General features: G+C 38.1%; 1 protein-coding gene across 1 annotated transcript; it reads left to right on the forward strand.

Moving 5' to 3' along the window:
* The first annotated feature begins 1280 nt into the window (after positions 1 to 1280).
* LOC109674581 (guanylate-binding protein 5-like) lies at positions 1281 to 12413 on the forward strand. The gene is given in 12 exon segments (XM_074066985.1): positions 1281 to 1470; positions 1971 to 2098; positions 4094 to 4203; positions 4444 to 4553; positions 4556 to 4639; positions 4973 to 5215; positions 8250 to 8321; positions 8324 to 8529; positions 9282 to 9494; positions 10374 to 10476; positions 10768 to 10949; positions 12294 to 12413. Coding segments are annotated over 12 exon segments (1761 nt in total).
* Positions 12414 to 16070: the final 3657 nt, after the last annotated feature.

Genomic DNA, 16070 nt, shown 5'->3' on the forward strand with positions numbered 1-16070 from the left:
CACTGCAAGGTTCTCACATCTTTATAATCCAAAATCGATTCTAGTTCCTACTTTATAAAAATAAGGAAATCAGAATTGACATAAGGAGCCATGTTGCATTAGAAATGGATTATAATGAACAGACACTTGGCACTGGAGCCTCTAAATTCATTGTATTGTCATCTCTTTAGGGGTCAGGTTTGCACCAGGCATTTCCTCACTCTTATGTCCTGGTGCTATGATATTTGTGAATGGATCTCCTACCATCTGCCCAAGCATTTTCTATTTTTATTTATCTGTCTTAAAACTGTTTTTCTAGGGATTCTCAGGTTATAGGAATCGAAGGTTAGAAGTAAAATGAGTAGGTAAACACCACCAAAGGATGTTTTTTTCACTAGTTTACCCATTCTTTGAAATTTGAGTTAATAAAGGGCATTAACAACTATATAACAATACTTTTTAGAGCATGACTCTAAGAAGTAAACACCTGTGATTAGTTAGATCATGCTACACAGTTTGCTGGCAATATTTAATACCATGCAGTTTGCCTGGATATAGACCTAACTGAACAAAAGAGAAAAGCAATGAGTTTAATGTAACAAGTAATGGCCATAAAGAATGAATCACAGATTTCAGGAGGTAAAAATAAAAAGCCAGTTGGGTGCAGTGGTTTATGGTTATAATCCCAGCTACTCGAGAAGCTAAAATTGGGAGGATTGCAGTGCAAGCCCAGCCTCAACAAACAGTTCAAGAACCCCATCTCAACCAATAAAAGAACAGGGCATAGTGGCATGCTCCTGTCACCCTAGCTACACTTCAAGCTGAAGCAAGAATGGGGTCTAGGCCATCATGGATATAAACATGATACTCTATTCAAAACCAAAGTGAAAAGGACTGGGGACATGGCTCAAGTGTAGCAAGTGGAACACCCTACACTTAGTGCCCCAAGTGTAGGGCACTAAGGTACCACTAAAAACAAAAATAAATCATAAGTAATCCAAACACCAATGGAATGAATTAGATTAAAAATATCAGTAGATTAGACTCTGGAAGTGGTGTTTTCTATGTACATCAAATATTTAAGAACCAGAAGGGAAGCCAACGGAAGGCCAATGAAGGAGCTAAGAGCTGTTTTTCTTTGCTGCTTCTTTTATTTTAATTTTTTTATTTCTTTAAAAACATATGTTATGCTGAGTAATGGTACGTGCCCAGGACCAGCAGGAAAAATGTCTTTCCTTAAACACTAGAAATTCCATCATATCCCATCTCTTCCATTGCAGAGAAAGCAACAAATCTTGGTCATGGCCCTAGAGATCCACATGCCAGAACCCTTGTGCCTCATTGAGAACAGTGAAGAGCAGCTGGTGGTCAACCAGGAGGCCCTGGACATCCTGTCTGGCATCATGCAGCCTGTCGTGGTGGTGGCTATTGTGTGCCTCTACCACACGGGCAAATCCTACTTAGTGAACAAGCTGGCTGGGCAGAAAAGGGGTGAGTGTCTCCAGCAAAGTTGGATTATCCCCTTCTGTCCACCCATACTGTCAGTATCCAGCACAGGGATATGAGAAAAGAAAGTTAGAGACCAAATAAATAATGAAAACCAGTGCTTGGGCCACAACTACTCTTCCTATTTTCTGAGGGATAGCAGGCAGTTTTCTGTCCCTGACATCATCTCTTTTGTTTCCCTTAACATCTCCCTAGGAAAAGCATAATATGTTCCCCTCATAAGGAGAAAGACAACAATGAAATAATTTCCATATATCAAACTATTGAAATTTTAGTAGTGTGATACTATTCTTTGAAAATCTCAAGTCTAACTCAGGGTATTTGAAAATTTACTCATATCTCTACTGTAACTTGGATCATTACTTGTATTTTCTACTGTCTCCTGTCTCTTCATCTTGCTTTTCTTAAACTCTAGTTTAATTACCAAAAAATGCTTTATTTCCAGAGCCATCCCTCTATTATAACCTCTCCACTCTCCTTTGCAGGCTTTTCTGTAGGATCCACAGTGCAGTCTCACACCAAGGGAATCTGGATGTTGTGTGTGCCTCATCCTAAGAAGCCAGACCAGACCCTAGTTCTGCTTGACACTGAGGGCCTGGGAGATGTGGAGAAGGTAAAGTGAGGTTTTCTGTATGGACTAACTGCCTCGCCTCTGAACACTCTTATTCAGGGAATGTTTTGTTTTGTGTTTTTTGTTTTCCAAATTTGTGCTTACACTGACCAAGCATGCTCCACTTTTTTCATTTCTATTTTTAATAGAGTTTGGAAGCCTGAACTGAGAAAACATATTTATAAGGCAGAGTCAGTTTTGGTAAGACTACAGTGATGGTAAGCTTAGTAGTCTAGATACACAATGAAGATGCAAATAAAATCACTGTTACAGACCTGATCCTGCAGGGAATAAAATGTGTGTTAATAATGGTTGTCTGTCAGATGAACTTGTATTCAATTAAAGGCTGCACTGATTTTGACAAGGAAAGTAAGTCTCCCCAAGTTTATTATCAATTTTCTAGTTTTGCTCAACTTGTTATTTGAACAATAGACCCATGAGTATTTTCCAGTTGTGTGTTGGTAAACATTTAACATCCAGATCCCTGAGAAAAATGCCCTGGTTTCCACCACTTGACCATTCCCTAAAGACTCCCATTTTAGCTCATCTTAAGCTGCCACAGCGAATACAGAAACTCAGACATAGGAAAAGATGTGCACAGTTGGCTCTTAGGTGCTGGGATGAGCTGGTTCTTTTTCATTACTGGATCTTTCTCTTGAATAGCCATCATTTCTATATTTTTGGTTCTTTTTTTCTTTTACTTTTCATTGAACAAGATGCAAATATGGTAAGCCAGAATTTGATCTTGAGTTTCCTTCCCTACAAGATATAGAGAGTAATATAAACTGACCTCTCTTCATTTTTTGGGAATAAGACTGGTGATGTAAACTGTTTGTGCATATTAATTGTTGCCGTTTGCCAGCGGAACCTGGGTGACTGAAGCCAGATAAGATGAGGGGACTACTGAGTCCTGCTCAATAGCCACTTTAATGAAGCAGACAGCTGCTTTTATAAACTCCTTTTACACAGAGAGCATTTGGTCAGAAAAAGCATGCCAAGTATTACATGTCAATTTACATTAGCACAGGGAAGCACAGTTCTTATTAACCTTCTTATTTACATCTGAAGGACACTAACCTTCTTATTTACATCTGAAGGACACAAAGCCATCTGGGAACCTTGAATATTGTTTTTCTGGACGTCTGGCTTTCTCACAAGGCCACATGCCAAATCACACAGGCACAGTCTGGTTCTGAGGCCTTTGCCTCAGTTCCTTGGAGTTTTCTACAAGGCCAAATGCCAACTCACACAGGCAGGGTCCCACTCCGGGCTCCAACAATAATTATTCAATAAAATAGATATATGTATTGAGTATTTAGGCCAATTTTGTTTTAGCTCCTGGAAGACTTTTTTTAAAGTATTCCAGTTTCTCCATTAGTTTGACTATGCATGTTGCAAATATCTAATATTTGTAAGAGAGACAAGAGTGTGAACAATGTATGGATCACTATAAAATTACAATTAGCAAACTATACAAAGTTTGTCTGTATGGACAGTCAAAGTGGCCCATGCCTATAATACCAGCTACTCAGGAGGTAGAGATCAGGTTCAAAGCCAATCTGGGCAAAAAGTTAGTGAGAACACCTCTTACCTAATAAGCCAGACATGGTGGTGCATACCTGTAATCCTAGCTATAAGCAAAGCATATATAGAAACATTGTAGTCCAAGGCAGACCCAGGCAAAAAGGTATAAATCTGCATCTGAAAAATATCCTACAGGAAGGGCTGGAGGTGTTGCTTAAGTAGCAGCAGAGTTGCCCAGAAAACACCATGGCCTGAGTTAAACCCCAGTATCACCAAAGAAAGGATGAGTAAGAGAGAGAAAGTGATAAAGAGAGAGACAGAGAGAAAGAGAGAGAAAAAAGGAAGGAAAGAAGGAAGGAAGGAAGGAAGATCCATATGGTCATTTTTGTTATTTCAGACTTGTAGGTCAAGATCCTATTTTTAATTATTGTTCACTGGGAATGCTTGGAACATGACTTATCTTCTGGCTCCTAGGTTGATGAGAAGATTGACACCAAAATCTTCGCACTGGCAATCCTTCTGAGCAGCACTTTTATTTACAACACCATGAACAAAATTGAACAGGGAGCTACTGACCTGCTGCAGTATCCTTCTGTGGTCCAGAATGGCATCAAAGCTAGAGAAAACTCACTAGCAGTACATCTGTAAGACCTTGTGAATTATATAAATGAAAATGGAGGAAGTACACATTAGCCCTCATGTGCTGATGAGAAAATGTCGAGTTGGCTAAGTGGTACAGGGAAGTAAAAGTTTAGGGAAGCCTGGGGTACAACATGGGTAAGATGCAGTTCTACTTCTTCCAGTTTTCCTCAATTACATCTTAGCAACATGACAGAGCTGACAGATCTGCTCAGGACAAGAAACTCCCCTGACTTTTATGGGATTGAAGATGATGCTGACTTTGCAAGCTTCTTTCCAGACCTAGTATGGACCTGTGAGATTTCTACCTAGGCCTGGAAACAGATGGACATCTCATCACAGCAGATAAATACCTGGAGAATTCACTGAGGCTGAAACCAGGTATTAGCTCTTCAGTTTTGGAAAGAGAGAGAAAAGTGACCCAAGAAATGACCTCATTTAAGTAGGCAGCTAAATGTATCATTTTCCATATTTACCCATCCAGATCTCCTACAAAATAAATAATATTATCAATTTAGAATGAACTAATAAATTCAATATTAAATTGTACTATTCCTCTGTTCTTGAAGTAAATTTCTTTCCTTTTTTCCTTTCTCTGAGGCTTATAAACACAATAAACTAAGTAACATCAGGAGAAAGGAAATTTATTTAATGTCAATAGATTAAAGTGAATGTAAATTCTATACTAAGTAAATCCTATTTTTCCTTTTCCAGGTAAAAATCAAAAAATTCAAAATTTCAACTTGCCCCATCTGTGTATACAGAAATTCTCTCCAGTAAAAAAATGCTTTATCTTTGATTCACCCACTCACTGGAAGAAGCTTGCCCAGCTTGAAACACTGTATGATGATGAGCTGGATCCTGAATTTGTGCAGCAAGTGTCAGAGTTTTGTTCCTACATCTTCAGTCATTCCAAGACCAAGACTCTTCCAGGAGACATCAAAGTCAATGGCCCTCGTGAATTCCTTTTAAGAATTTTCTTCCAGCTGAGTGTAAAGAAAGAGAGAAACAGGAATCTCCTTGTAATAGCAGTGTTGATGAATGCATAAGGAATTACCACCATGAAAATCATAGGTACCAGGTTTATAAAGTTATAGTGGATATTAAATATATTTGTAGTGTTGCTTTTAGTAATGCCTTCAAAGGACCATAATAAAAGTAAGATCAAGTTAAAGAAGTTTTATCCATAAGTGATCCACACAGGTTGGCAAAATTTGTTCAACAAATATAGTACACTCTTATTATATGTCACAGACTTAAGGTAAGCAAAGTACACAAGTTCCCTTTAGAAATAGAAATTGATTAATATAAATATTGAACTAAGACCCAAATTGTCTAGAATCTACAAGATGTCTAAGCAAATTTCTTGCTTTATTTTTTTCTGAAAACCCTTTGTGTCTCAGAACTCATTAAATAATTCTTCTATTCTAGAGGGAATTTGCCTCCCTCTCTGTAAACTGATAAGTAAAACAGGGGAGTTCCAACAAATAATGAGGATACTTGACTAAATTCTTCAATTTTCCCTTTTACAGGACAGAGTATATTTCATACCACCCTCACCAGAATAAAATAGGGAGAAAGGGAAATTCTGAAGAAAATGAAGAGCTGAGGAAGAGGGAAAGAAGGGAAGATTAAAGAGGCAAAGGCCTTTAGCCTTCTGAACAAATGAATATACATGTTTTATTATTCTGCTTTATGTTGTGCTAAGTAAGGGTACATTGTAGTATTTACAAAGGTTCTTACAATAATATTAACTATATCATACTTGAATTTACCACCACCACCATTCTCCTTTATCCACTCCCATTCAAGAAATAGTTTCAACAGGGATATTTTTTCCCATTTACATTCATGTTTACACAGTATTTCCCTATATCCACCTTCTTAAACCCTTTCCCCATGTCGTCCTTCCCACTCTCACTGGTAGTTATCCCCCCCCCCACCCAAGGGAGGACCTGTTCCACCTTCTTTTTCTCTGATTTTGCAAAAGAAATCATACTTTTGCTTGTTTAAGATAGCTACACAGGGAGTTTCCTTGTGGCACTTTGATCTATATATGTATTATAACCTGATTTGGTTCATTTCCTCTATTTTTCTTCTTTCTACTCTAATCTCTTTCTTATGGGTGTTTCAACCAGTGTAAAAATTCTATATTCTTTCTTGTATCTAGACTACATCACCTATATTCACCTTAACTTTCTTCTTTTACCCTCCCCATCTCGTTTGTGACCTCCCTTGGCCTGTCCTGTTTTCATAATATTACTACATTTGTATTAGGTCTATATTCTGCATATAAGAGAAAACATGCAGCTTTTGGCTTTCTGAGCCTGGCTAACTTCACTTAAGATGATGTTTTCCAGCCCATCCATTTATCTGCAAATGAAAAAATTTCATTCTTCTTTGTGGGTGAATAAAATTCCATTGTGTGTAAGTACCATATTTTCTTAATCCATTCTTCAGTAGTGGGGCATTTTGGCTGTTTCCATAGCTTAGCTATTGTGAATAATGCTTCAATAAACATAGCTGTGCAGGTACCTTTGTTGTAACCTGACTTATATTCCTTCAGATATATAATTTCACTAAGAGTGAAATTGCTAGATCTTATGGTGGTTCTGCTTTTAGTTTTTTTGAGGACCCTTCATACTGTTTTGTACTAATTTACTTTTCTACCAGCAGTGTATGAGGATTCTTTTTCTCCACATCCTTGCCAACATTTCTATTGTTTGTGTTCTTGATAGTAGCCATTCTAGCAGGAGTGAAGTGGAATCATAACATGGTTTTGATTTCTTTGTCTTTATGGCCAAAGATATTGAGCATTTTTTCATGTTTTTCAGCCATTTGGGCTTCTTCCTTTGAGAAAGCTCTGTTCAGTTCTTTTGCCCATTTCTTCACTGGGTCATTGAATTTTGGGGAGTTTAGTTTTTTGAACTACCTGTATATTCTGGTTATCAAACCCTTTTCAGATGTATAGCTGGCAAAGATGTTCTCCCATTCTGTGGGAAGCCTCTTCAATTTAGAAACCATTTCTTTTTTGTGCAGAAGCTTTGTAATTTCATGTAGTCCCATTTGTCAATTCTCTCTCTTAGTTGCTGAGCCATTTGAATTCTATTGAGGAAGTCATTGCCTATGCCTAAAGATCTTTCACATCTTTTGTTAAATTTATCCCAAAGTATTTTGTTTTTTGAGGCTATTGTAAATGGAATGATTTTCCTATATTCTTTCTCAGTCTGTTCATTATTGGTATATAGATAGGCTACTGATTTTTGTAGATTAACTTTGTATCCTGCAACTTTGGTGAAACTGTTCATGGTGTCTTGGAGTTTTTTGGATATTTTAGGTATAAGATCATGTTGTCTGCAGACAGGGATACTTTGACTACTTCCTTTTCAATTTGAATTTCTTCTTCCTGTCTTATTTCTCTGGCTAGGAATTCCAGTACTATGTTGAATAACAGGAGAGAGTGAACACCCTTGTCTTATTCCTGAAATTAAAGGGAATGTTGTCAGATTTTTCCCCATTTCTATGCTGTTGGATATAGGCTTGTCTTATATAGCCTTTATTCTGTTGAAGTACATTCTTTCTATTCTTAATTTCATCAGAGCTTTTATTGTGAAAGTATGTTGAAATTTATCAAAGTCTTTTTCTGCATCTATTGAGATGATCATGTGGTTTTTGTTTTTGCTCCTGTTAGTTTATATATGCATGACTTTTGTAATCACCTCCTTAGTTCTCCATGGAGAAGGGTGAAATGTGGGCAATCTCATACATCTTGAGATTTCCCCTTTGTTCTTCTTTGAGCACTGTCTCTTCTCCCAAAGAAGGAAAGACATGACTGTTTAATCAAATATTATCACAATGAAACTTATCTTGCAATTTGAATACTACCCAGAATACTGAAAAGTTTCAGGCAATGCATTGTTAATATTCTCAGAAGTATACATCACTGACTCTTTCTCTGCAAATAACAAAAGCATGGCTTCTCTTTGTATAGGTCTGGAGAACCTGGTGCTAACCTACGTCAATGCCATCAACAGTGGGGATCTGCCCTGCATGGAGAATGCAGTCCAGCCTTGGTCCAGGTAGAGAACACAGTTGTGGTGCAAAAGGCCATGGACCACTATGAGCAGAAGATGGATCAGAAGGTGCAGTTACCCACAGAAACCCTCCAAGAGCTGCTGGACCTGCAAAGGGCCTGTGAGAGAGAGGCCATAGAAATCTTCAGGAAGAATTCTTTCAAAGATGAGGACCAAAGTTTCCAGAAAGAATTAGAAGTAATTATTTTTTGTTCTATTTTCTTGGTATTAGGTTTGGTAGCAGGCAAAATATTGCTGTATGGTAAAATAAGACTAATTTTATAAAGCAATTCCTACTAGGCTGGAAAATGATAATATTCACTTATATGCCATCTTATCACTTTTATCCTGAAAACCAGCAAACAAGTATTCTGGGCCCTATAGATTCTGAAGTTTTCACACAGTCAAATCGTTCTCACTTTCACCCTGCTATCCCATAGGCTAAACTCAAATCAATCTTATTTCCTTGAAAACTCATATTTACAAGGTATTAACTTTAATTTTAATTTTTATTAATCAAACAGTAAAATTGCCATTTGTATATACTAAAATTTGATAAGTTCATTAGTGATAGAGTAAGCTGGTATCATGTCAGCTAATTATTCAATTCTATCTTCACAACAAAGGTAGAAAAATCAATGAAGCAAAAAATGCTATAAAACATTAAGTTTTATTTGAAATTGGGGTATGAGGCTAGAAGTCTATGCTCATAAGATCACATCTATAGCAGAAATAACAACTCAAGGATGCAGTTTCATGAAATTTCTAAACCAAATATAAATGTCATTTTTCAAAATGTATCATCCCTGGAACTTTTTCAGTTTTTGGGAGATGGATATAGACTTAGTTATATTCCTCAGTTTCTAGAAAAAAAATGTAGATTCTTTCTGCAAAAAATGTCCAGAAATACTGCTGTGTTGCTAATACCCCCATCATTTTGTTCCTTTAAGGCTCAGCTACATGCTAAGCAAAATGACATTTGTAAGCAGAACTTGGACACTTCTTCAGATCGTTGCTCAGCCTTACTTCAGGATATTTTTGGTCCTCTAGAAGAAGCTGTGAAGCAGGGGATTTATTCTAAGCCTGGAGGTCACACCCTCTTCCTTCATAAGACAGAAGAGTTGAAGGCAAAGTACTATCAGCAGCCCAGGAAAGGAATCCAGGTATCCCAGTGTTATCAATCAGTTATGGGATACAGCTGAGGCCATTTTGAAAGGCCATTGATGTCAGAAGAAAGACAGGTACACAGGCACAGAGATGATGTTTTTGTAGCTTATGACTGTGCCAAGGAGTTACTTTCTCTCTGAATGAACACACATGGGAAAATCATGTGACTGAACTAATGCTGTAGCACAGGATTTACATGTTAACAGAGCTGTGGGATTAAACTGAACCATGACTGTAATCACCAGACTTTTATTGCAGCCATCAATGCTCATAAAGCCACAAAGGACCTTTTGAGCTACACAGGAAAGAATACCAATAATTGAAACTAATCTAAGAAGCAATGATTGATTAGCTTATATAAACTAAAAGTGAAAGGCTTTAATTTAATTTCAAGTAGAGATACGTTCAAGAGCTCAAGCAATGTCATTAGTTTTTCTTCTTTTTCTTTCCAACCCCCTACTTCATTGTTTTGTTTTGTTTTTCTGACAATTTCAAGCAACCCCACTCTGCATGGCAACACAGACAAAACCACACTGTGCAAGTTTAACTAGTCTTGATTGCCCTGTGTCTTAGGAGAGAGAGTGTCTCTTCCTCAACATCCATGTTAGTCTTCAAAGCTCCCAAGTTGCAGAATTTTTTCCACCTGTGAGCAGGTCCATTGCATCCAGTGGCCTTAGGACCTCTGATTGTCCAGCCCAGCATCATGCCCACACCTGCAACAGGAGAGGCTTAGTGGACAGTTCCACAGCTCAGGAACAGGCTGAGCACCTCCTGGGAGGAAAATACACTCACTGGGAAGAAAAAGGAAGTATAGATGTTTACAGTGTTGTTAATTACCATTTTTCAATTCTTACTGTATGTTTTGGGGTTCATAGGCTGAGGAAGCTCTACAGAAATACCTAAAGTCCAAGGAGTCTGTGAGTGAAGCGATTCTACAGACAGACCAGGCTCTCACAACCAAGGAAAAGGAGAAGGAAGGTGAGAAGAAAATGAAAGCTGTGTAAGAAAGACAAGAAAGTTCTACAAATTTAAAATTAGTCTGTCCTGGTCCATCTAAGACACTAAACTTGAGCAAGAATGGCAAAGATGCTTCTGAGCTCAAGGTCATATCTGAGTATGGCGTCAGCTGCAGTATGGTTACCTGGAAGAGAAAAAACAACCCCAGAGAATTTATCTGTTGAGTTGGAACAATAACAAACAAGAATGGGGGCTCATAGAGATGGGACATAATAATGCTGAAGATATTTGTCTTTTCTTCTTTCTCCTTAGCGGAACGTGTGAGAGTGGAGGCTGCAAAGCCTGAAGTACAAAGGTTGGAGGCAATTTGCAGGTACAATCAGCAACAGATGGAAGAGAAAAGGAGACTCCATCAGCAGCAAGTGAGGCAAATGGAGATAAACAGAGTAAACTTTCTGGCACAGCAGCAGAGGGCCCAGGAGCAATGGATTCGGGTATTTATCAGTTGTTTCCCATCAGGACTTTACTCAATCTCCCTTGCATATAAGGACAAAAGCTGAACCACTAGCAAAGGGAAAGAGAAAGTCTAATGTTGTGACTCAGAGCAAGGACTCTATAGCCAGACTGCTGGGTGTGAATCCAAATAACATCTTTTACCAAACATAGGGTTTTCCTGCTGTGTCTTGCTTTCTTTCCTCTTGTGTAGAATGGAGACAGTGGTGATACGTAATTTTTAAGGTTATTATCAGAACTAAGTGCACTGATGGTTGTGTTCACAGTGATGTGTGCACAAAGTAATCACAATAAATTATTAAATAAAACTAAGGCATTTCTGCACCACAGTAGTCTTTTCTGTTAGCATGTTAACATCACTGTACAATCTTGTGCCTTGAGCATAGATACCTTGTTAAATCAGTTTCATGTCACTGTCTTTGCTGGTGTCCTTCCCTTGGTCATCTCTGCGCTGACGGCCTTTAACTTGCAATTTGTTTCATCCAGTCCTTTCATGTCATCAGCACTTTGGGTCAGCACTCAGTCAGCAGTAGTTTAGATTTCCCATTGTCCAATGCCCTGTGCATTCTCCTCTCTTTAATCACTGTGAAGCAGAAGCATTGCACCCCCAGTTTTCAGATGAATGAGTGACATTCAGAGGATTCACTAAATACTAATATCACCCAGTCTAGCAAATGGTCAAAACTGCCTTCCCACGGGATCTCCTGTGTCACCTCTGCTGCATACCTGGTATGGTGCTGCTATGCAAGCACCTTTATGAGTGAGGCAACACTTCCACTGCCTACCAGTCTACCTGCAGGCATTATTGTCTGTTCTTTTCTGAAGAGCAATGTGGGCAACTTGTGAGTTTTGGTCTCCTTGATCTTTCCTTCTACTTCTCCCAAAGGTGAGGTGAGCTGAATCATATCCATCCTCTAAGGCTCAGACACCTCACATGACTTTGAATGTCACCTAGACACTCTGTTTTGGATGTCACCTAGACCTCTTCTCTTAAAAATGCATCTAGCATTCTCTTATGTGTAAGTGAGAATTGAAGTAAAGATGTGACTAAGATTTCTCAAATAAATTGTGTTGTACAAAGGAGAGGGAACCTTGGAATAGAGTTCTGGTGTCACAAACATTTCAGGGATTGAGACATGATGTATCTGGAGCTGGAGAAAGGTGGGGGATTACAGAAGTTTCTGGATGTACATGTATGAATGAGAGGTGTCCATTGCCACTGTAGATTAAAATAAGTAAGAACAAGTCAATGATTTAGGTGGTCAGAAAGAAACTGGTTGTTATTTTTTTGCAAAGATTTATAGTTTCTATTTATCACCCCTTAGAAAGAGGCTGAAAGAATCAAAGCGATCCAAGAAGAACAGATCGGAAGACTTCAAAATCAGCACATATATCTCCTACAGTCTAATACTAACTCATCAGATGATCCATGTGTCATACTCTAAAGTGCTGAACATCACAGCTTGCTTTTCTTACTTTTTTTTATTGAAGACAACAAAGAACAAGAAACTATAAAACTCAGGACAACAGACATCTTAATAGTCCTAATACCTCCTGTCTAACTTCCCATATTTGTCTCAGAGTATTACAAGTTACAAAGGGAATGTTAACCACATGGGCTCATCAGATGGGTTTTGACCAAGATCTAGGTTCAGGTGGGCGTCACTCTTACTGGTGGGCATGTGCTATCACAGGAAGCTGTCATAGACACCAATTGTGTTTCTCAGGTGAGTTGAGGCCACTATTCATGGTCAATGGCCAACTCCTCAGCAATGTCAGTCAACCATCTATGTAGAGAAGTTCCAAGCTGAAAACAAATGATGTTCTGATGAAGTAGAGATGCTTTAGAAGATGAATGGGAAATACCAACATGGAAATTGTCATAGGCACATGGGCTAAAGAAAAATCCTTTTCTTTTTCCTTCACCTCCCCAAGGGTATAACTTAAATGGGACATTTTTAATGAAACAAGTTATGCTGGACTTAATACTTTGGGGTTACATGTTTATGATCCCTTAGAACCTGTAAGGATATTATATTATGTGGCAAAAATCCAATAGGGCCCATTTAGTTTTAAGCTTGCTATGGTGTTAAATTTAATTATTTGTGGCTGCATGTGAAAGTCTGCTGATTTTTTTTTTCAATAAAGCATTATAAAGTATCTCTTAGTATTTTTTTGTTATAAAAACACTTTTGAACGTGTAACTGTATTACTTTGCTATTATTTTCTTCAGTAGTTAAAAGTCTATAAAGGAGGGTCTCTGAATTTCCCTCAGGAAATTAAAAATTATAACTGAAACATAGCTTTGTTACATATTTTTGTTTTCTGCTTCTTTATTTTTTTAACTTCAGTAAAATATGTTTTCAAAATTATAGGAACACTACACAGAGCTCTACCTTGTCTCTCTTTTAACTACTTGCTTACATGTGTAAAAAAATTCCATTTAAGTTGTTTTATGGGACATTTGTTTTTCAATTCTTTTTTTAGAATATGATTTACAGAAGAATATATTTATGTATACAGAATAAAATAACTGTTAGCCTTTACTTCTTCGCTATTCCTTGGAGAGTTTTATTTTTCTGAACTTCCCATGTCAGATATGGACTTGTGCTGCTTGGATGTGTTTCTAGACTTGACGTGACCTGCAGAAGGTACCAGCACATTGGCTGAGCATCAGTTTAGCAATGTTCTAGAATAGCCTCTCAAGTTGTAGAAGCTCATAGGAAATCTCATAGTAGGAGGGAATAATTCTTTTTTTATCAATACTACTCATTTTAAATTAATTTAAAAAACCATCCGACCCAGTGTAATTAATTCACTTACCAATTTCCACACCATAGTGCTGCTGGTCCAGATCATATTATGGATGACTTGATATCTACCTTAATACTTTTTCTATCGTATCTTCCCCACCAAAACTAAGGAGTTTCCCTTGTTTCTAAAGAATAGAGCTCTCCAACAGTGCCCACTGGTTTCACTAGTGACATTTAACATTGGATATACACACTAATGATCATGATAAGGTACATTGAAAACTGGCCTGTTATTTTTAAATCATAGCCTTATTCCTTGAGGAAGAAGAGCAGTATCTAACTTAAAAGTTGGTGCCAAAGCCAACAGGTAACATAGTAAGGAATTATTTCCTCCTCTTTTAAGGAGCCAAACTCCCAGCAAGAGACAAGTTTTGAACATTGCCTGGGTAAAGTTCTGTGAAAATGATAGTTTGAAAAACAAGGTTTTTCTGCAAGTTCAAACTTAAACTATCAGTGCTTATAAACTCCAATCCTAAAGGGCTGTAGCAGCATGTCAAAGTGTCCATAATGGAGAGAACTTGTATGAAATGTATATTGAACAAACACTCCACGTCAGAGAAAGAAAAGCAAGTCTTTCTTTTGTCATTGAAATGAACAGTTCTTTAGCCTTCCTTGCCTGTAGCAGAAGCTTCCAATACAAATTAAATTCCTCTGTATTGAGCAAATGACTAGTCCAGTCACTTCCCCAAGAGTAAGGAGAAGCTCACTTGGGAAGGACAGTTGGGTGTCATCCCCGGGTCAAGATGTCCAGGCCAGGGAAGGAGCTATGTGCAGTTAACAGCTCTGTTTCTAGGTTTACATACCTGTTTTCCCTCAGAGTTCCCTGCTCTAGAAATTACAGCTTTCTCTACATTCTTTATCATTGTGAAGAGGAGGACTTTTGCTGGAGAAACAGAATAGAGAGCAAAGAGCATATCACTATTTCAAAGAAATGGGAGGATGAAAAAAAAAGATCCAAGAAGCTCAAAATATCCAGAACTTAATGACTCACCACCCACTCCCTAATCAGAGAAGTGTTGTGTCAGGCCACAGCTGTAGTTTCTGTTTCCCTCTCACTCTGGGAAATGCCAGAAAAGTGGGGAGGAGAGGGCGATGCAGCTGGAAGACACCCAGTCACTGCTGTTGCAGGATTCATAGCCTGGGGTTCAGCTGTTGAATGCTGCTCTCCCCTGCTCCATGGGGCAGGGATTGTTTCCCCCAACATTCTGAAGCACAGTGGAGGGAAGGAGAAGGTGACCCTGCTGATGTTGTTGTCTAGTGTAGATCCAAGAGGCACTGAAGGAAAATCACTAGTTATGTCCCAGTGTTCACCCCTGGAGACACCACAGACAGACACTGGATATTCATCAGGTGTATCCTAGTTTTACCACTATTGTTGCAATTATGGACAAGCCCTCTCTACTCACCTCAAACACTAAAGTCTGTCAACTTCAATTTTGTGAGACCTTGGACATCTTGGAATGGAAAGAAATAATTGCCTTTCCAAGAAAACTTATTTCTCTTTTAAATGTTACTAATGTAGGGAGGGGTGGGGCATATCTGTAATCCCAGTTCCTTGGATGGCAGAGGTAAGAGGTGAAGGTAGCCCTGATAAAGTCAGAGAGACTTATCTTAAAAACCAAATAAAAACAAAAGGACTGAGAGTGTGTGACAAAAAGTAGAGCACTTAGAGACCCTGAATTCAATCACTACTAGCTCAAAAAAATCCTTCCCCTTGAAGTGGAAGGGATGGGGAAAAGTTGATCACTGGGTACCAAGTTAGAGGTAGACGGGAGAAGTTCTGTAGTACTACTGCACAGTGGGATGATCAGGGTGATTATAAATAAAAATAATATAAAAAACTAGAAGAAAGGATTTTGAAACTTTATATCATAACATAGTGTTAAATGTTTAAGGAGATTTATACACTACACAAATATAGACAATGTATACATGTAGGCAAACATCGTGTGACCTGATTAATACATCCAATATTTCTATAATTATGTGTGAGTTAAAAAGAAATTTACCTTGTGTTAAAACAATCCTACCATCCAATTGCCTCCACTTCTTTCAATTCTCTTATACTGCACAACAAGAGCACTCCCATTGCAGTGCTCTGCTATTCCCAAATAAATACAAGTATTCCTTGGAGGTGTTCTTGCACTTTGGTTTTAAGTTGACAAACTGTTGTGGAGGACTGAACTTTTCTCCTTCCTCATCCCACATACTCCACTTTTCTGATTAATTTAAAAAAATTCCAAAACTTCACTGGTTAATTCAGCAAGAATTGGGTGTAGTTTAAGTTTC

The sequence above is a fragment of the Castor canadensis genome, chromosome 3 (genome assembly GCF_047511655.1).
Source record: "Castor canadensis chromosome 3, mCasCan1.hap1v2, whole genome shotgun sequence".
Taxonomy (NCBI): domain Eukaryota; kingdom Metazoa; phylum Chordata; class Mammalia; order Rodentia; family Castoridae; genus Castor; species Castor canadensis.